The sequence below is a fragment of the Budorcas taxicolor genome, chromosome 15 (genome assembly GCF_023091745.1).
Source record: "Budorcas taxicolor isolate Tak-1 chromosome 15, Takin1.1, whole genome shotgun sequence".
Classification (NCBI taxonomy): Eukaryota; Metazoa; Chordata; class Mammalia; order Artiodactyla; family Bovidae; genus Budorcas; species Budorcas taxicolor.
Window position 1 is genome coordinate 61,214,087 of NC_068924.1, and position 22,102 is coordinate 61,236,188.

The following is a 22,102-nucleotide window of genomic DNA, read 5'->3' on the forward strand; positions in this document are numbered from 1 at the left end:
CAATTCAGGACCACACATTTATCCTTCAAATTCCATTCTATTTCCTTTAGAGAGTCATCCTCAACTGTTGAAATCTTTCTGCTTTGGCTTCCAAAGCCTTTGCTTTCCATCCCATTTCACATTATTTCAACATTTAAAAAGTACCTTTTCAATGTTTTCATAAGAAGAAAGGCTCTTCCTTGCTGCTGCATATATTTACAGTATGTAAAACTGGTCTCTGATATTCAGGCAGTGAAAAGATTCTAAAAGGCCTCTCCATGAGACAACCTGAGGGAAGCTATCATAAAGAATCTAGTCATTTAGATGGGGTTAAGTCCAAGAGAGCCAAAAGTCGTCAGCAGGAATCAATCTGAGAAAGGGCTCAGGAAGACAGCAGCTGCTGCTGCATCAATAGCCACTGTTAAGAACCAGCTGCTAATTTAGATAGTCAAGTGAAACCAAGCTTTATCCCCAAAGATATCAGCCAGTACAAGTTATAGTAAGTATGTTGCGGATGAACCAAACAGGAGTGAGAGTAGGACTCCTAGAGGTTTGAAATCATTAAGCCATTCAAGAAGGGCAAGTAGTTACCAGCCTAGAGAAGAGATTTCTGGGGCCAAAGATGCGCCTTTCAAGAAAGGAATCACAGAGCCCCAGAGATGGGGTAAAAACTTGTCATGACCCAGAGACAAGGGTGTTATTATTCATGGAGCCAACTGGTATCAGAAGGCAGGCTCTAGAGAGAGCATGAATCCCAAGAGTCCCACGTCTCCCTCGGGGTCGAAATGCACACACAGCGACTTCCTTGCAAACCAAATAATGAGAGGAAGGTAAAGGAGCCCTGGCACTATGCACAGCACGGCACGTGACCCAAGCCTGAGAGAGGCTGGACTTTCCTAAGGAAAAAAAAATGGTGCTTTATACAATGTTTTCATGCTTTGCTGCCTCGCGAAATACTCTTTGATAGATAAAATACTGGACTCGGCTGAATGGCAGAGCAAAAGGATTTGAAGACTCTTTGGCCAAGATGAGCAGGGAAAGCACAGGGATGGACAGTGAGGTGTAATGAAGGCAGCCACGGGGCCAGCAGGTGAGAGGAGTCAGAGGGTCTGGTGCAGGCAGGGGACCATACGGGAGAGGAAGCTGAGGGTAACACAACTGCCACTTTCTTCCTACCCTGGAGCGCTACACGAGAAACCACTCACAGGCTGATAAAGATACTTAACACAGCTCCTTAGGTTTTTTTGTTCAACTAGGCACAAATCGGCTTCCCTGGTAGCTTAGAGGTTAAAGCGTCTGCCTGCAATGCAGGAGACCCGGGTTCGATCCCTGGGTTGGGAAGTTCCCCTGGAGAAGGAAATGGCAACCCACTCCAGGATTCTTGCCTGGAGAATCCCATGGACAGAGGAGCCTGGTGCGCTACAGTCCACGGGGTTGCAAAATCACTCACTTAAGTACTTAGCCTATAACTATCCACAAAGATATCAAAAAATAACTATCGTGTCTTTTTGCAATAAAGATCAACTACATTAGTGACCTTCCACGGAGACTAGTAATTCTATAAACAGACTTGAGCATTGCCTTGCGCATGATTAACACACCTTTGTTCCTAAACTCTTGTTTTTTTCCCTATGTGCTTTCCAAAATCCAGCTTAATAGCTTTACCAACAACTCATGCTAATCTCACTGCTCTATGGTTTCCAGAATCTACTGGGTTTTTTTTTTTTCTTCTTCCTATTTAAAAACTAAGATATTTGCCTCACTTAAGCAAAAACTAAGGCAAAGTCTCAACTCTTCTGCCACCTCACTCCATGAATTTCCATGATTATCAGCCAAGGGTCAATGATTTCGCTAAACTGTTCAGAATATGGATTTTTTTTTTCCCCTTAAAGCAGAGCCACAAACTCAGGCACCTACAGGGGCCAAGCAAGTGAGAAAAATAAATGATGAAGGTCCGGGAAAGAAAGATGGCATCAAACTGACAGGGACAGCCAGCCCAGCCACCCCACCCCTGCCCAAAGGAGGCAGCGAGGAACTCGATCTACCAGCCAAGTACTACTGATAACATAATCCCAATGTTGCCAGATCTTTCCATCCTCCAGAAAAGTCAGAAATCACAGCTTTTATATGAGATCAGTTGAGTTTTAAATTCTGGGAAATAACCGAAATTGTAAAGAATCACTGTCAGATCAAACAAAATCTATCTCTGGCCTAAGGGCAATCAATTTGCAACCTCTGCTTTAAAGGTTGAGCAGTGAAGTTTAAACTGCAAGCTGGAAAACTCCCTCTGGATTCTGTTGCCTCCTCCTACCTGGCAACAGAATGAAAGTGGCGATGTGTCTGATTCTTTAAGTACTGAGTCATTCAGTTCAGTTCCATTCAGTCGCTCAGTCATGTCCGACTCTTTGCGACCCCATGAATCGCAGCACGCCAGGCCTCCCTGTCCATCACCAACTCCCGGACTTCACTCAGACTCACGTCCATCGAGTCAGTGATGCCATCCAGCCATCTCATCCTCTGTCGTCCCCTTCTCCTCCTGCCCCCAATCCCTCCCAGCATCAGAGTCTTTTCCAATGAGTCAACTCTTCGCATGAGGTGGCCAAAGTACTGGAGTTTCAGCATTAGAATCTTCCAAACCCTTGAAAGTTTGAAAGGATGCATACTTGAACAGCAGAAATGGTCAGTGATGCTAGACCAAAATCCAGAAGTTATCATCTATAGGGGTCAGTGGTTTACCTCTAAACATCACTGGCCCATTTCAAAGTAGGCTTAAGCACTGACTTACAGACAGAAAGCCACAGTTGTTGTGCAGTAAGTTGAAGTATGGGGCTTCCCTGGTGGCTCAGACAATAAAGAATCTGCCTGCAATGCAGAAGACCCAGGTTCGATCCCTGAGTCGGGAAGATTCCCTGGAGAAAGGAATGGCAACCCACTGCAGTATTCCTGCCTGGAGAATTCCACGGACAGAGGAGACTGGTGGGCTACAGTCCTTAGGGTCGCAGATTTGAAACAACAGAGTTGACTAACACACATACACACAAGTTGAAGTGTATCTGTTTTCTACAGATGCTGTAACAAATTACCATAAATTTGGTGGCTTGAAAGGACACAAATTTGTGCTGTTATAATTCTGGAGACCAGAAGTCTAAAATAAGCTTCACTGCACTAAAGTTTGTGTGTTGGCAGGGTTATTTTCTTCTGGAGACTTATGGGAGAATCTCTTTCCTTGTCTTTTTCAGCTTCCAGAACTCACTCGCATTCCTTGGCCCCTCCTTCACATCACTACATCACTCTGACCTCCTCCCGCCTTCATCACATCCCCAGTCACTCTTCTGTAGTCCAGTCTCCCTCTGCCTCCCTTTTATGAGGACACTCATTACAGTGAGGGCCCATTCAGGTATTCAGGACAGTCTCCCCGTCTCAAGATCCCTAACTTAGTCACATCGGTCAAGTCCCTTTTTGCTACAGAAAGCAACATTCACAGCCTCCAAGGATGAAGACTTGGATATCCTTGGGGGTCATTATTCAGGCTACCATACCAAAGGAACTGGATTTGTTTGGTTTCTTGCAGATATATTTAACAGAGCTAAATTAACCTAGATTCTTTATCTCTAGATTAACCCAAAAGATCAGTCTGAAAGAACGTGGGTTTTGCATCTGAATGCCTGTGTTCCAGGCCCACATCTATCATTTATTTACTCTGTGGTCATGGGTGAATCATCTAAACTCTGACTCAGATTCCTCCTCTGTAAAATGAAGCAATAACCAATTTTATACATTTGCTTGAAAACCAAAGAGCTAAGCTATATGAGGAGCAAAAGTAAAACATCACTCAGTAACCTTATCCTAATAAAATGTTCAGGCCTACAGTTATATGCATGAGGTTACTAACAACCACAGAAATTATTTCTCATGTTCTTCTTTTAAGCCTGGTGATTGAAATCTGGACTTCCCTGGTGGCTCAGACAGTCAAGTGCCTGCCTACAATGCGGGAGACCCGGGTCCAATCCCTGGGTCGGAAAGATCATCTATGTGTGTGCTTAGTTGCTCAGTCGTGTCTGACTCTTTGCGACCCCAGGGACTACAGCCCACCAGGCTCCTCTGTCCATGGGAGTCTTCCCAATCCTGGGATTGAACCCAGGTCTTCCACACTGTAGGCAGATCTGAGCCACCAAGGAAGCCCGACTGAGATCAACAAAACATACTTTTTATCCTTAGCACAATGCTAGGAGTCACTAAGGGCATCACTTGAGGCAAATGACTTAGCCTTTCAGGCCTCAGCTTCGTGCACAATGAGAAAAACAGTACTCCCCATCAGACTGTTACAAATGAGATTTGGTAAGTAAAGCACTGCTTGGTACATGGTATGCCCTCAACAAATGGCATTTAACAGTGCTATCCCCATTTTAAAGCACAGAATGCTGAGGTTTAAGGAAAGATCGAATTACGTGCCTGAAGTCAGATAGATGGCAAGCAGCAGACAGGGTGTTTGCATCCAGGTCAGTGTAGCTCGTCTTCCTGCAAAGCCAGCCGGACAATTCTGGTGGTGCAAGCCCAACCTGGGTTCACTTCTATCATCATGACACCTGAATAATCCCTAGCTCCTTTCTCCTGGCGTATGAATGAAATTACCCATGTCTGAAGGTTTGAAAAATGCAGTGGGAGTGGGATAGGAGAATGCAGGCTGTGAGGGGCAAGTTCAAATATGTACTCTTAGCACAACTGAGCATCTGCTTGGAGACACAATATTTATTTGGTACAAGAAAGGGCAAAGTACACTGAAGGAAATGGTCTGCTTGTGTGCACTAGAGCAGTTGATGGTGAACAAAATTTTTACAAGAAAATTTCTTTCTACCTAACTGGGAAAATAAACTAAGCAGAAGAAATTATCAGCAGAGCATACATCTCATGACTCCGCTTTTGGCTGTGACACAGACTGTACATTTTCTTAAACAGCTTTAAAATGCATTAAAATGTATCCTGAGAAAGTTTGCTTTTCCTAGACAGCTTTAAAATACATAATCATGTGATCTTAGAAAGTTTGTAAAAACAGGAAAATGTCCCTCATATAACACAAGTTATGAGCCCTCTTCCTGCTAAAAACTTGTACATTGAGGTTCGACCCAGAAAAAACTTAATGTTTAAAGAGTAGCTTCTTTAGAAATGATTAATTTTGATATTTCACAGGCACAAGAAGATTAATAAAAAGGAATTGAGGTTTTACAGATGAGGAAAACCAGAGCTGCCCTGAAATCCCTTATCAACAGAAGAAGTTTAAAAAAAAAGAGAGCCTTTTGAGGGCAACTAGCATTTGATATGAATATTCAAAAAGGGGAAACCTCCACCTGTGATTTCTCTCTCCCACCTCTAATCTTTGGCCAGGTGAATAACCGCCCCCCCCCCCCCCCCATTCTTCACCTCTTTCTTCTTGTCTCTGCAGAATTAATCAGATTTAAAGGGAAACACATGGGAAAACCTCATACTCTGGTGTATCTAGAAAATGAAACTTACTCATCAACCCTTCTTCTCGCTCCATCTTTGCTGCTGCTGCTGCTAAGTTGCTTCAGTCGTGTCCGACTCTGTGCGACCCCATGGTCTACAACCTACCAGGCTCCTCCGTCCATGGGATTCTCCAGACAAGAGTACTGGAGTGGGGTGCCATTGCCTTCTCCACCATCTTTGCTACTTAGGCTTATATATGAGATGCTGAGATGCCTGAATTTTTTTTTTTTTTGGTGTTGAAAATACACTGTGCAAAAAGAAAATATACTTTGTTGCAAGCCTTGAGAACCATCACCCCTGTCTAGTGTGCCAGTTTTGAGGGAAAAGAGCAATGGAATCAGGTTTTAAAAGTTCACTTCCTGAAAGTTTAAACACAAGAGATGAAACTGAACATACCACCATTCCTCAATTATTCTTGCCAAAAAAAGAGGAACCCAAATCTAATCAAGCCTCCAGATCTAACTACTTATTTATAGGAAAAACAGGGCATGGACATCCCAAGTTAAAAGACTTTAAGAGGAAGCAATCTGCCAAACCTGATTGTGAAATATTCTACTGACCAATTGACCTGCTATCTTCAACAAATCAGAGTATGAGAAAAGAGAGGAGGTGGGGGCAGGGAGGGCAGTTACAGCATAAAAGAGACAAGCTGCTGCTGCTGCTGCTGAGTCATTTCAGTCGTATCCAACTCTGTGCGATCCCACAGACGGCAGCCCACCAGGCTCCCCCGTCCCTGGGATTCTCCAGGCAAGAACTTTGGAGTTGGGTTGCCATTTCCTTCTCCAATGCATGAAAGTGAAAAGTGAAAGTGAAGTCACTCAGTCGTGTCCGACTCTTTGAGACCCCATGGACTGTAGCCTACCAGGCTCCTCCATCCATGGGATTTTCCAGGCAAGAGTACTGGAGTGGGGTGCCACTGCCTTCTCCAAAAGAGACAAGAGAGGACAATTATTAACAAAAAAAATCAACAAAACAACCCTATGCATAAATACTCACCATACACACAGACCAGCCAGAGACAGTCGGACTTGAACTGATGAGTCCTAGAGGCTTAGGGTCAAGAAGTCCCCTGGGAAGCCTCGTGGTCACACCAGAATGCTTGGGTTTAAAGCTTTACTGTATGAAAATACAATTTCCCTATAGTTTGAAAAAGCATACTGAAAACAAAGACTGAAAGATGCAGTTTCTTTAACTAATCCAGCATAGAAAGCAGAATATAAAAATGAAATGATCAAGTTAAACCTGACCGAGTTTAAAAAAAATAAGTAACTGATAATTTACGAGTATCAGATTTCCTCAGTAGTCTGCAGAAAACAATCAGCCATATTTTTACTTGAAAAATTTATTTTCTTCCTGCCTTCCAGTGTTTCATTTCAGTTCAGACCTCAAGAAAAAGACCTATTATTTTTTATGTATAATTAAAATATTTGTATATCATTTTCCATTAAAAATTATACTATACTAATAATTCTTACTATTATGCTTTTTAATGAACACTTTTTTCATGAGCATTAGAAAGAAGGCTCCCCATCCCTACTCCATCCTTATTTTCTATCCAGGTCTTGTACATCCCTGCAGCATCCAGCTCCACATCATATCTGGAGGGGAAGAGGATTCACTCCACTTTCACTAACTCTGACTTTTCAAATCCCTCGAGTGTCCTTCTATCTTTTTGCCCACCTTCCTCTGGAAAGATAGACCTCTTCTCCATTCAGGGAGCCACCCCTCTCGAACGCACCCTCAGGCTCCAGGAGTGTGTACATGCCTAGGGCTTGGCCAATCAGATCACTGTATTCTCTAGCTACGCAACCCAATCCTGGCCAATCAGAGCCTTCCCTGGGTCCTTTGGTGGAGAAGGACCAAAAGGGAAACTGTCTTATGAAACTGTCAAAACAGCTACTTTTGTCACAATAAAGAGAGCCTGTCTGAGAAGAGAGCCAACACAAAGGAGAGCAGAGGCAAAGGACAATGAAACAGTATTCTAAAGACACTGTCTCAGCTCCTGAATCCATACAAGGGGATTTAAAATACAGTAAGCTGCTAAATTTAAATTCCCTCTTGACCTAGGCCAGTTACAACTAAGGTTCTGCCACTTGCTATAGAAAAAGCCCTGCTAATGTATAACAGTTATCTCAAAGTAATCGGATTTATTTTTCAACAAACATACCAAAACACAAATACCTATAAGTGAGTACTGAGAAAGGTCCTTCAAAGTATTACCTTCTGGAGAATGACCACTTGTTCCAACCATGCTAGCTATTACTACTGAAACTTGTTTGGATTCCTGTTCAAGAGCTTCACTACAGTCACAGTTCATGTTCTCACTTCCATGCAGTCTAGTCGTTGGCCACTATTTAATAGGGAATATAGGCTGAGTGGTTAACAGCCTGATAACAACGTTTGTATAAATCAGCCATTATGAACCATCAAGCTTTCCTCACCATTTGAAATGGTATACAAACCTCCTCCAACTGCCTTTTCTCTTACTTTACACTCAGAGCAGAGCTAAAAACAATTTAAAATCTAGTTTCCCACAATAGTTTGGGGAGAATACAGCTCCCCTTCAAAAGAAATCCCACTCTACTTACTGACTGCTACTGCTGGGAAGAATATTTTTAGGCATGCTTCCTACCTCAACACATACAAACATAGGAACTCATGTTCTCACAGACGACCTCACCAGATCATACAAGAAAGAGCTGATCTCCCCTTACATGTGTCCGGTTTTGAAGTGCTAGTTCATCAGAGTCCCAGTTTCATCTAACTCACTGGGTTCTATATTCTCAACGCTTTGGCCAGAGACTGCTCCTAGTTTCACCCTAAGAACAGGTGTCCCAACTTCACATGATAGACAAATTCTATGTGGGGAAAATTAGCGGGATCTTTTGCAGCCTGAGTTCTCAAAGGCTCCCACCCAGCTTGCTCATACACTCTTAAATTCTTAAATCTGAAAAATTTTACTCAAGTATTCTCAATTACCTAAAAAAAAAAAAAAAATCCTCCCTAAAACCCCAGAATCAAGCTCAGTGGTCTTAAGACTAAGCCCTTTCCTGCTTCTCCAGTTGAAATGGAGATTGGTACATGTGAAGGCCAGTGTACATAACTCTCTCTTTCAAAGGCACCACATTACAGCTGACATTAGGGCTTCCCTGGTAGCTCAGATGGTAAAGGATCCATCTGCAATGCAGGAGACCCTGGTCTGATTCCTGGGTCAGTAAGATTCACCTGGAGAAGGGATAGGCTACCCATTCCATCGTCCTTGAGCTTCCCTGATGGCTCAGCTGGTAAAGAATCCTCCTGCAATGTGGGAGACTTGGCTTTGATCCCTGGGTTGGGAAGACCCCCTGGAGAAGGGAAAGGCTACCCACTCTAGTATTCTGGCCTAGAGAATTCCATGGACAAGAATTGGACACGACTGAGCGACTTTCACTTTTTCAGCTGACATTAGTAACATAAGGTATTTCAAGGTGAAGAAACAGAAAAAAAAACCTGTAATACGTTAAAAGGAATCACACTCACTCTCAAACAGATGTTTGAAGCCAGAAGCATTAAGATCATGAATCTTTTCAAGATTAAAAAATCTTGAAAAAGAAATTCAAAAGAGGGACATCTGACATACATAGAATGAGACCAGAATTGATAAACGTAACAAGGACGGATTATTCAAAGCAGTTTGGGGATAGGACTAGTTAGAAATAAATTAAGGTGGAATCAGTTGTCTAGTAAGTTGAGAATAAATTAAATGTTTAAATGTTAAGAATTCAATCAAAAAAAAATACCAAAAGATAGAAAGTAAATTAAAAAAAAAACAAACTTGGAATTGGAGAAATCTTTTTTGCTATGACAATAAAAATTTCTAACAGAAAAACATTAATATTGTTAAAATGTAATACCAAACAGAGGAAACATTTGCAGCATATATGACAAGCAAAGGGTTAATATCCTTAGAGACAAAGAGCTCTTGGTAACCAATACTACCACTAGATGAACTATCTCAGCTCCTAGATGCCCATGAAGCCTCTTCTCTTTCAAGGACCCTGTTCTAGCAATTCTATCCCCTCCCATCATTAATTTCACTCTTCCTGATCATGTCTCAATAGCAAACAGGCAAGTGCTTCCATCTAAATATAAATAAATCAAAGCAATTTTTAAAAATCCAACTTTTCCTGACCCTCTCTCCCTACTGAGCTAGAACCCCATTTCTTAGCTTCCTTTGGCTGCAAAACTCCAGGGAAGTGTTATTTTAATACAACGTCTCCAGCACATCTTGTTCACCTCTTTGCGACCCCATGGACAGTAGTCCACCAGGCTCCTCTGTCCATGGGATTTTCCAGGCAAGATTACTGGAGAACATTGCCATTTCCTTCTCCAGGGAATCTTCTCAACCCAGGGATCAAACTCACATCTCCAGCATTTCAGGGGATTCTTCACCTGCTGAGCCACCAGGGATCTCTTAAACTCATCTCTATCAGGCTTCTGCCCTTTCCCTCTAATCTTTTCAGAGGCAACTATAGTTAATAGTTCAGTAAATGTTTCCAGAATATTTTCTTTGCAGATACAAATATACCCCAATATGTTTAAACACTAGTTATCTCTGTGTGGTGAGATAACACACAACTTTTCTTTTTTCCTTTATAATGTTTTGGTACTGTCTGAATTTTTTATTATATAATAAGCCTGTGTTACTTTTATAATCCAGGAGGGGAAAAGCTGTTTCCATTTTGATAAAGTTACTATCTTAGCCTTAAGAACACTACATCTGTAGCTTTGCTTTTAAAGTGAAGAGTTAGAAATGAAACTAGAATAAATGAACGTGTTCACTTTCAATAGGAAAAAAACGCTACTAAAATAGGCAGCAGCCCCTCATTCCAGAGGTGCATTTATTTGGATGACATTTTATTTATTTATTTATTTATTTTTCTTGGATGACATTTTATGACTGCAGCTTCTATACGGATGTTTTTCTAGTTAGAGATTATGATGGGGCATGGGGGTTGATGACAAGGAGAAGAATAAAAGGTAAAGCAGAGGGTTTCAAAAAGGCCCATGATGGAACCATAGACATGAGAGGTCTAAAAGACTCCTTGAGGTCATGAAAGAGAGCCTCCACTCACCTTATATACCTTGCTGTTGCTGCTCAGTCGCTTCAGTCATGTCCGACTCTGTGTAACCCCAGAGACAGCAGCCTACCAGGCTCCCCCGTCCCTGGGACTCTCCAGGCAAGAACACTGGAGTGGGTTGCCATTTCCTTCTCCAATGCATCAAAGTGAAAAGTGAAAGTGAAGTCGCTCAGTCATGTCCGACTCTTAGCAACCCCATGGACTGCAGTCCACCAGGCTCCTCTGTCCATGGGATTTTCCAGGCAAGAGTACTGGAGTGGGGTGCCATTGCCTTCTCCCTTATATACCTTATATACCTTCTCAAACTCCAACACACACCTTTATCAACAGACTGGGACCCTCATTAACCCCTTCCTGCACCGAGTCCACCATGCTCGTCATTCCCAGCTGGGCCCCCTTCATCACCACCTTCCTTTTGTATGATTTCCGCTCAGTAGTTCTTTCTTCTCCTGACCTGAACAGGTCTGTTATCTATCCTTCTGTTTATGAGATAAAACTCATTCCCTGCTTTAAAACAGAATAGTTAGAAACACAGTATGGAGGCGCTAAGTCTATAAAGCCCAAAATATTTTTTAAAGCAAAGTATTTTTAAGAGGTTGAGAATATTTTCAAAAAAAACACAGAACCCTGCAATGGCCTACAGAACTACCTTTGCTGAATCAGATCTAAGTTGAAGCCAACCATTTGTTAATAAAAAAGAAAAGGACACAAATGGGAAAAGGTCTGATGGGTATGCGACATAATATTAACAGTAGTTTCATCGGGGCTGCTGCTGGAAGTGTTAATCTCCTTTCCTATAAAATTGGATTTTCTGTTCTATAAATCTATACATGAATTGAATAAATGCCCAAAGAGAAAAGGGGGAAAAGATGAAAAGCTAGAGGAAGGAAAGCAGCAGCAGGGAAGTGAAGTGAAGACAAAGAAACCACTGCACCAGTCCACGCTGGAAGAACAGGAGAGACAGGACTAAGTCAGTCCTCGTCTCTATCCTGCAAACGCAGAGAGTCCCCTGCTTTGTTCTGGGAAGTCCGGCTAACGGACTCCAGCCAAGTCCAGCACAGTTGAAATGCGTAAGTGTAACTGTATAAAAGAAGAAATTAACAGCTTTATCCTGGGAGTGGAGGTGGAGGAGTGCCCTCAGGAATGCTGATATTCCCAGAGCTGCTTCTTTCCACCTTTGTGTTTGCATCACAAGCTCCAGGAGCCCCTGAAAAGCAAGCTATCCATTTTCGAGAAGTAAATCTCTTGGACGGATACCTTCTGTTCACGGGCTGGAGAGGGAAGGTGCTGGGCTGTGTGTTGGAACTCCCAGCCAGAGAAGACAGCTATCTCTTCTGGCAGAGGTTCTCAGGGATGAGACCATGTCTAGTGGGGATTTTCTCCAGATTCGACAGCCTTGGCCCTACCCAAACACGCAGCTTTGTTTTCACCATACATCACTCATCCTGAGACCTTTCGTTTTTCCTTTCAAGCATCCACAGGTCAAATACTGTGTGTTCCCAACCGTCTGAACTTCTTGGACCAGCAAAGGGGGCCATTCATTTTGCTCAGCACTCCTTTCACATTTCTATTGTGTTCAATTTCCCACTCCCCCTACCCAAGTCCCCAGAGAATAACTTCTTCCTTGTTTTAACAACTTGGACCACGGTCAAGGTTGATGTGTTTCTCCATTTTGCAGGATATTTTCTTCAGAAGAGACAAAACAGAGGCTGACAGAGGAGCTGGGCTTGGGAGCAGCGTTGGGAAATCAGCAGGCATTAGGAACACACAAAAAATGCTTCTAAAGAAACACAAAGCAGACAACGCAAGGTGCCACCCACAGAATTATTCAGAAAAGCGGACTAGTGCTGAGAAAGATTTCCCTGCGATTTTTTTCTCCCAATGACCCACTTAGAAAATTTAATCTCATTGTTTGTAGGTAAGGAAAGTGGTCAGAGTTCTCAAAGTAGCTTCATAAGGTATCTTCCCTTTGACTTAAACTGAAATACAACATTCTCCCACTTGATGTCATAAAAGCAGCTCTGATTCTTATCATGCAGAGATGAAAATGAGTAAAGGGAGAAGGAGAGAGAGGAGTAAATCAGTGGCAAGATTCTTTCCTCCCCCTTGTGTGGGTGCTTAGTTGTTCAGTCGTGTCCGATTCTTCGCGACCTCATCAACTGTAGCCTGCCAGGCTACTCTGTCCATGGGATTTTTCAGGCAAGAATACTGGAGTGGTTGCTATTTCCTCCTCCAGGGGAATCTTCCCAACCCAGGGATCCAACTCACATATCCTGTGTCTCCCACACTGCAGGCAGATTTTTTACTGGCTGAGCAATCAGGGAAGCCCCTCCTTGCCCATGTTTCATGTTTTCTTCTTATCTTGCCCTCACTCTCCCTAAAACTCTATCCCCACCCAGTATAACACTGCTTCCCAACATCTAATGAAAGATGTCTCTGTGGACTTGCCTAGGACACAAGGAAACAAGCTTATTCTTTTTTAAAAAGTATGATTTTCAAAGAAAGAAAATGTGAACAAATATTTAATGGGTATTAGTCTCAGGTACATGATCTTTTAATAAAAATGTGGTAATGCTTCTTTTTTATGAGTGATTTAGAAATTACATCCTTTTCCCCAAAAAAACATGACTCAGACATCCAGTTTCCCTGTTACAGATCTACGCTGTTACCATGACGTTTCACACCACTGATTTCAGATAGTGTCCAGACACTAGTTATGGATTAATGCAAAAATACAGTTAGTTCTCTTTGTCTTTCTTCACAGAGGATCTTTTCCCAAATTTTCCATGAAAAGCCTTTTCATACCATGACAAAGGAAAACAAATCTGGTACAGAGAATAAAGACACCTACTCAGATTATGTACCCCCTGGGGAAAACCACTTTCTACTGGGATATTAGTTTCAATTGTATCCAGTTCTCAGCTGTTCATGGGCTTGAAGGAAAGAGCTAAGGAGTTGCTATTTTAAGAGCTAAAAGAGAGGCAAATTGTGGGTCATGATACATTAGCAAGTTGTAAAATCACAACCAGCATTTTTTAAGATGATATGCAATAAAGCAGAAAACATCAGTAAGTAAAGCATGTAATATTTTTTAGTGAAAATGTGTGTGTATGTGTGTGTTGTGTACATTCGGTCTCAGTGTAAAGGTATTTTTAACTGTGGTCACAGTCTAAAAAGTTTAAGAAACTCTAATCTAGAGCCCAGATCCTGCAGTCAGACAGAAGTGGGTTCCAACACGGCTCTGACACTTACTTGCTAAGTGAACTTGCTTAGGTAGCGTAACCTCTCAAGCCCTCATCTGAAACATGTATGTGACTACAGGACTGTCGTGAAAACAAAAGAGAAGTACATAAAGCCCTTCACACCTGGCCCAATAAGGTTCACATCCATCTTTAGATAAATATTCAATTCCCACACAGAAGCAAACATTTAGCTGACTTACAGTATGTGCCAAAGAGATCAAAAACCCAACGTGAGAGAAGATAAACTAGACAATTGTAACTTTTTGTTCTCCAGAGAGTTACAGTACTCTTATAAGACTATCTATTGGAGTCACTTGATGCTTTTTACACAGCTCTCTGAATAAAGTATTCAAGAAGCACATTTTAATTTCAAGAATCCTTTTCCAAAATGTAAATACCAGATCAATGAAAACTCTTCTAGTTTTTGTTTCTTATACAGGATTGAACAAAACAAATTTATTCTCACTTAGCACTTCATCTTTATAGCTTCTGACTCCCTGCTGCTGCTGCTGCTAAGTCGCTTCAGTCATGTCTGACTCTGTGCGACCCCATAGACGGCAGCCCACCAGGCTCCCCCGTCCCTGGGATTTCTCCAGGCAAGAATACTGGAGTGGGTTGCCATTTCCTTCTCCAATGCATGAAGGTGAAAAGTCAAAGTGAAGTCGCTCAGTCATGCCCGACTCTTAGCGACCCCATGGACTGCAGCCTACCAGGCTCCTCTGTCCATGGATTTTCCAGGCAAGATTACTGCAGTGGGGTGCCATTGCCTTCTCCTCTGACTCCCTAGCAAATGACTAATACCATGTGCCTGAAGATTTTAAAAGATACCAAGGTTATCTCACCAATGGAAAGACCCAGATTAAAATATATGCCAAGATTCCTTATACATAATTCTTTTAATTAAGCAAACAAACAAAGCCTCTATTCCATCATGAAGAAATTTTAAAAAACTGAAACATACTCCTCACTTCACAATCATGTTCTATCTATTCTTGGCATGTAGTTGGGGGAGAGTTACTGAATTCTGAGAGGAGAGAAGAAAAGTAAGGGATTCAGAAAGAAAGGCTGGGACCAGAAAAGATAACATAAGTTGCAAGTAGGTGGAAAGATACAATGCTGAAATTGTCATCAACCCTTGGATGGAAATGGGGAGAGAAAAAGTCCCAATCAACAGCAGGCTTTTATACTTCTGGTCTAGAGAAAGGAAGCGGAGATTTGGTTAAAATAGTTGACAAATTGTGGGCTGGGTGTGGAAAGAAGGCTCTAATAGTTTTAGAAGATGAAAAACACCTTTGCTGATCACCAAAGGATGATCCAAAAAACAGCACAGAACCAACAAAAGAAAGAAGGGCCAGAAAAGGGAGGCTGGTTCTGGTGTTTAAGCAGAGAAAACAAAATCAAAAGAAACAGTTACAAAAATGTCCCAGGGTGTAGGTTGTAAGGCTGGGGAAAACACAGATGTTTAGAAACTCTAAAAAGTCTTCGCAGAAAGTCTGACCATAGATTTGGGGTAAAAGTTCAGTTCTCCCTGAGAGATTTAAAGGTAAATAGAGAAAAGGCAAATTAAGTATGGCTGAAAGATTTGACAGATGTAACAAGAATATGTGTAATACCACAAATTAAATATTTTTTTGAAACATTTGCCAGGAAATGAGCAGGGTTCCTAAGGCATCATTTCTTAAGTTGTTTTCCAGGAGCATGCTGATGAGAAATGTCACCACCTCCATTTTTACGCACATACATATCTACAGTAAATAAGAGGAGGCAGAGAGGAAAAAAAAAAAAAAGGATCACTTCTTCCCATCCCTGTGCACCAACTGCTGCCCTGATTACCCGTCGTCAGTCCTAACTCCTACATCACCCAGCTGCCAGTCAACAAGGCCTACATCGTTTGCTTTGCCATCATCGCATTGTCCACTCACTTGCTCTGCCCTTCTGTCCATTTCACTGAGCTGGAGCTCCCAGCAGCAACTCTAGAAAAGAAGAAGAGGTGGGAATGGGGACTGGAGCATGCACGGCTCTAGCAAGCCCAGATCCCGCAATCCAATGAGAAGCCACTAAATACATAGAGATGAGGTGCCAGCTGTCTAGTCAAGAGTGCTGAACTATGTCCCTGATCCCACTCGGGCTGATGGTGGGGGTGGGCAGTAGAAGGCCCCACAAGGAGACTGGAAAGAGCCTTTGCTTTGGAATCAGAAGTGGACTTGGAATCTCAGCTCTATCGCACACATAGTATGATGTGAGCTTGGGAAATTACTTAAATCTCTGACCTTGACGAACTTCTTTGAAAAACAGGATAACAGTGCCTAGGAGGCACCATAATGCCATTGGGAAGATAGGATGAGGGGACCCAGATGAGTATCTGTTACATCACAGGGGCTTTGTGACTGTCATGTCCGACGGCCTATCCACTCAGATTCAAACCTAAAAGTGACTTCTCTTACTATTTAAAGCAAGTTCCACCTTGCTTTTTTCATTTCCAGGTGCAAAGCATTGCCCCTACCTATGTTTGACTGCTGTGTTCTCTGTATTCTGGTTGTGTATCAAATGTGATAAAAGCCTCTTGAGGCAACAAGGTGTGACCACATCTGACTTTGGATGGTCCAAATCACCTTCAGATACAAGTTTAGATCTTGGACTTTCTAAACTCAAAGCATTTCTAGGGAAGATGATATAATGATTAACTTCGGTGATATCACAGGCAAAACATAAATATTAAACAAGGTTGAATGGACACAACTTTAAGGAACTCTAAAACATTTAATGGAGTTTTCCCAGTATTCTCAACCCCTCATTCTAGACAAAAACATCCCTTAACTATATTCCTAAAAATTTAATACTGAACAAAACTGACCAACTGGGAGAAGGAGGCAAGCATCTTAATTCTGTAGAGAGCCACGCCTATCCTACAACTGTGCTCTCTTCCTATGGAATAAGGACCTTGAAAATGGTTCAAACAGGTGTAAGTTACTGTTGAAGGGAAATGGAGTAGAGAACTTACCCCTTCAATGTGGCTCCTAAGTTCATTTGATTCCAGGTCATGCATTCAAGTTGGGAGGTCATCTGGTATAAATTGTCACTGTCAGAAAAACGTCCAGAGTTAGAAATTCATAGTATACAACATATATGTGTGCAATTTTTTTTTCCAAAAAGCAATAGACTTTTAACTTTTCTTTACAGTGAAAGCCTCCACATTTTCCAGAATGGACAGAATACATGAGTCTAAAATGATTTTCATTTTCATCCCACTGATCTCCACATGTCATTCAATTCACACACAGCAGAAAGGATGTGAGAACAATTTGAAAGCCTTTAAAAAACCTTAGTAGAGCAAACACTGAAGTTTCTAAAGAGGTATTAAACCTCTGAAGGGAAGAGGCTAAAGGGAGTGAAACTTTGAAAGGCAACACAGGCTGGATAGCTCAACATTAAAGTTAAAAGCCTGGAGCTGAAAGTAGAAAGACAGCAGATTAATTATTCGTGAAAAGGCCATTAACTTGTTTTAATCAAAAGGATAAGTATCATGTGGATTATGAGGGCCTGAAAAGTCAAAGAGTGATGGGTGATGGATGGTCTAATACTCAAGGATGTGACAAGCAGAAGAAAGAGGATGATAAACTCTAGATACAACTCAAGGAATCATTCTCTATAAATTTTATGGTCATGGTATAAGTCAAAGGGAGTTTTTTTCAAAGGTCCCAACCCAAACCTTTATTATATAACGGAAAACAATGGCTGATCACTTACATTAAGATCCCAAAGGAAAACTGTATCACCATATAAACCAACCAAAAACTATTCTTTTATTTTTCACATACAACTTTTAAAACCATGTCTTTGCGTATGTCTTAAAATACTTTTTAAATGCATTATAGAAGAGCTGTCACATTTATTTCCTAAAATAACACTCTTCTCAAAAGTATCCTGCATGGTACAACTCAACATCTTTATTACATGCTTTTATTTTTACTAATTCATTAATTTCATATTTATCTCCTTTCTAGAAAACTAACATACCAACCGATCACCAGAAATCTCCTACATAGCCAAGTTCTATTAAGGATACATTTAGTCCTGAAGTAAAATGGTTAATTATGAAATTTGAGGCCCAAGAGATGAATGGTTTTGTCTGGGAACCTTTGGTCTAAACACATTACAGACCATTTCCATTCCACCTTCATGGCAGAAGGGAAAGAAGGTAAGAAGCTTTCAGTATGTGATACCAGATCGCAAATTCTGGACAATCTCCACCTTGTCACCACATTCCTTTGGGCTGCTTCATCCATCGGGCAGAGGCAACACCAAAGTTTAATTAAGAGAAGGTTTTGTCAGGCCAGCCAAACTGGGAACCTGTGGAGGGGTGAGGGAAGTAACAGCATGTATCCCTTGGAATAAATGAACCCTGTGCTCTCTCTCAACATCGCTTGATAAATCACGGTAGAGTCCATCTGCCTCTCATAGAATGACTCGGAAAATTATTTGGAACTCCTTAGTGGCGGGCACACAGAATAAGGAGGAAGTCAGATTCCAGGAGGGAATTTTACATATGAAATGTGAAGTGACTTCAAACTCCAAGTATGTGTAGTTTCATTAGTCAGTGCCTATCTGGACCCCATCATTCATCCCCGTGTCCAACTGGCTATTATGCTACTACAATATACTACATATCAATGAAAAAAAAAAAAAAAGATTAGTTTCTCCAGCAGCTTCTCTGTTCGCAGCCGCAGTCGGTGCTGGTCTGTGCCACTACATTTAGCAATTCCACGAATTCTTGCTGTAAGGCCAGTGTAATTAATTCCTGAAGGACCCCAATTTTTATTAGAAGTGCCAGCCTGCTGCATTTAACACAGGAGAGTTTCTTGAACTTTCTTTGGGCTGACAGTTCATTAATAAGCAGCCTCCTCCACAATCTCTACTGGTTTTTGTTCTCCTGTGCCTTTTCATCAAGCAATCCATTTATTAATCTTGCCATTAATCTCAGCCAACAGGCATTGTATTCCCCAGGCAGCTCTCTGTTTTTGTCACTGATTTTTTAAAAATTGTTCACCAACTAAAATCACTCAGCCCCGGTTGACAATTTTCCTAGGTCCTACTGGGATTGGGATCTTTCTGAAATTATTTCATCCTTGCATAAGACTAACAACATTGTAATTTTCAAGAGGTCTGAGAAGCAAGATGAGTGACAGGAGTTTACACATATGGGTCAATGAGTCCCAAACATCTAACTTTACGATGCTGGAATTTTCTCACAGACTTAAAGAATAAGCCCAACAGATTCCTAAAGAGAAAGTAAGTTTTTAAGTACATTTTCTTGGCCCCCAGAAAGCAAACCTTCTTAAATACAGAATCTATGCCTTATATATGTATCTTCCTAGTGGGGGCTTGAAAATCCTCTTTACTGCACTGCTTAATAGGTAGCCACTAGTGAGACATGCTGTTTAGAACCTGAAATATGGAGAGTGCCACATGCTAAAGTAAGAGTTGGGCTTTCGGAGTTAAATAGAATGTTTTTAAATTTTTCTGTTTCTAATTTTTTACATGTGGCTACTGGTAAACTTCAAATTAAGTAGATGATGTGCATTATGTTTCTACTGAACAGGGTTCCTCTGTAAGTTTTAGGACCTTGAGCAAATCAGTTCAAGTCTCTGCACCTCAGTTTTCTCATCTGTTAAATGGGAATTTTAATCTCAATCTGTCTAAATTTACAGGGATGTTGAGAAGCTCTAACAATAACTCTTTTAAGACTACACAGATAACATATTTCACTTTTTCTAATCCATCAGATTTCGTACAGTACACTCACACATCACCAATATTCATCACAACAACTCTGTGAGGCAGGCATACTTATGACTGCCTTATGGTCATCATTTATCAGAGGAGAACTGAGGCTCAGAGACTTGCCTAGTGCTGACCTGCCTGATGCCCCCACCTCCACTCTGCCCCGCCCCTTTAATGGCTTCTTGGCATTATTTGAACGCTGAGCCTTGTTCTCTCACTGCTATTTAAACAACAGAAAAAACAATATGATAATAGTACAGACAAGAGTCTGGAGGTGAAAGATAATAGTGTGCCAGGGTCCCAAGAGGACCCCCACTTCTGGATTTCAGTAGTCCTGATAGTTCAGCCTGCAAATCCTCTTAAGAGGAGAGAAGGTGAAGAGGCAAAGGAGAAGGGCTTTCAGAATATTCCCAAGCAAAAACCAAAAAAAAAAAAAAAATAGACTTCCTGAGGCTGGTCATAGAATCAGAGCACGATTTTAACCACATCCTGCCTTCTGCTGGCTGGGGCTCCTCAGTGGCTCAGCCAGGCAGCTTGGTTGGCACCATCTTCCAACTGGAAGTCAATGACAGTAATGACAATAGCTGCTGCTGGGAGAGGACAAAATGTGAATCTGAGCTAAAAATACCAGGCCCAAGCTCTGATCTCTTCAGGCGATCGGTCAACACCCAGCTCTCATCATGAAAACCCCCCGAGAAAGAGGCAGCACCAGTTAAGGAATATATGACCCCTGGCAAACAAAGCATCTAATTACTAAATAACCACTGTAGGTGTCGGCCACCTCATTCCCAGAGGAGATCAGATAAGCAGGTGGTTTGGCTCACAGCAACCACAGCGGTCACGTAGGCATTTCAGCTCCCCATCTAACTCTGTCTGCTTGGAAAGGAATGCTGAAATTGCCAGCTGCCAAAATATATTCCAAAATATATGGTCATGGTGTCTTTTATATTTTCTTTCAAGTAGATCTTGAAATTAAAAAAAAAAGTCACTGGTTTCCTATGTAAGAAATGTTTGAAGTTGGAAGCAAGGGAGAGAGGAAAGAAACTTCTATAACTGGGATTAATGCAAGTTGGAGTAAAATAAAAGGAAGTCAGTCCTAGCAAAAAGGAGAACTTAAAAGGAAGTCAGTAGTAGATCATATAGAGTTTGTTTTGGCCTGGACTGCAGGATTACTGAGTTCTCGACCTCTGCACAAAAAGAAAGGAAGAGAAAAGCTCTCTGCTATTATCTGGACCAGAACTCCCTCACTCTTCAAATGCATGTGTAATTCAAGTACATGTTCATCTTTAAGTGTGTTTAAGTATATGCAGAAGAATGAGGTAGAAACATTCTTTTTGCCGCTGGAATAGGGCTGCCGAAGACTGATCACAACCTGAGTTGCCTCTGCCAGAAGGCGGTTGTTGTTTAGTCACTGAGTCGTGTCCGACTCTTGGTGACCCCTCGGGCTGTAGCCCACCAGACTCCTCTGTCCATGGGATTTCCCAGGCAAGAGTACTGGAGGGGGTTGTCATTTCCTTTTCCAGGGGATCTTCCTGATCCAGGGATCAAACTCACGTCTCCTGCACTGCAGGCAGGTTCTTTACCACTGAGCCACCCAGGAAGCCCCCTGCCAGATGGTTATCAGCTGGCAAAACAGCATCTTGGTGGAAGAAAAGTGTTTCCCAGGGTGAAAAAAAAACTCCCAATTAGAAAAAGGCATATGCAAGTGGCATCTGTGCTCAGAATTCATGTTCCCAGAGTTTTCTGTAATAGCTTTGCCCCACACTTCTACCTGATAACCAAGGCCCATGCACAGAGGCTGCAGCCAAATTTCCACACAGACCTTTTCCTGCGTTCTTCCCTCCGAGGCGCCATGGAGGCGGCCTGTTCAATAATTTCTGCCCAGCAGGCCATGGTGAATAATCATTTTACAGTCAATCTCTTGGTATTGTCATTTCTCTCTAGCTCACCAGTGAACCAAAGAAAAACCCACCGGGGCTTTAACTTCTATTCATAAACACTTGATCAGCACAAAAGTTGCAGGAATATTTGAAACTAGGTTTTTCCCGCTCCCTGGAGACAAGTTCAAGTCAAACCTTTCTTTGATAACACTGCCCACCACCCTGGAAACCATTTCAAACTTTCTGCCCTCATGTCTACCTATATGGGACACAAGCATTGTCTTAAGTGAAGCTTGTACAGCGTATCAAGTATTTGTAGACGAACATGTAAAAAGAGACATTATTATTATTTCTTCAGGTGAGAGCTCTTCTCTGATTTAATTCTACGCTGAAGGCCAACCTAAATGGCAGATCATGTACTTCCCACTGACTAGATCCCCAGAAGCTCTATAAGCTGCTAGAAGCTTCTCTCACATGAAAGATAATCCGTATGGTAACAGACTCCACTGTCAACTTCATCTCTGGTGAATCGTCACCATTCAATCAAAAGTATTCAAATCAGCAACTACTGCTTCTGCATTTGAAGTTTTACCTGACA

The 22,102-nt window shown here is 41.8% G+C and overlaps 1 protein-coding gene and 1 non-coding gene across 2 annotated transcripts in view; one reads left to right on the forward strand and one right to left on the reverse strand.

The window, feature by feature from the left end:
- WT1 (WT1 transcription factor) overlaps positions 1 to 22,102 on the reverse strand; it is a 48,121-nt gene that overhangs the window by 14,704 nt on the left and 11,315 nt on the right. The window contains exons 4-5 of the mRNA XM_052652870.1: positions 16,845 to 16,922; positions 15,766 to 15,816 (exon numbers count right to left, since the gene is read on the reverse strand). Coding sequence (XP_052508830.1) covers positions 15,766 to 15,816; positions 16,845 to 16,922 — 129 coding nt within the window. The remainder of the gene's footprint in view (positions 1 to 15,765; positions 15,817 to 16,844; positions 16,923 to 22,102) is intronic.
- TRNAC-GCA (transfer RNA cysteine (anticodon GCA)) lies at positions 1,249 to 1,320 on the forward strand. Its single transcript has one exon. It is a non-coding gene; the product is annotated as a tRNA-Cys (tRNA).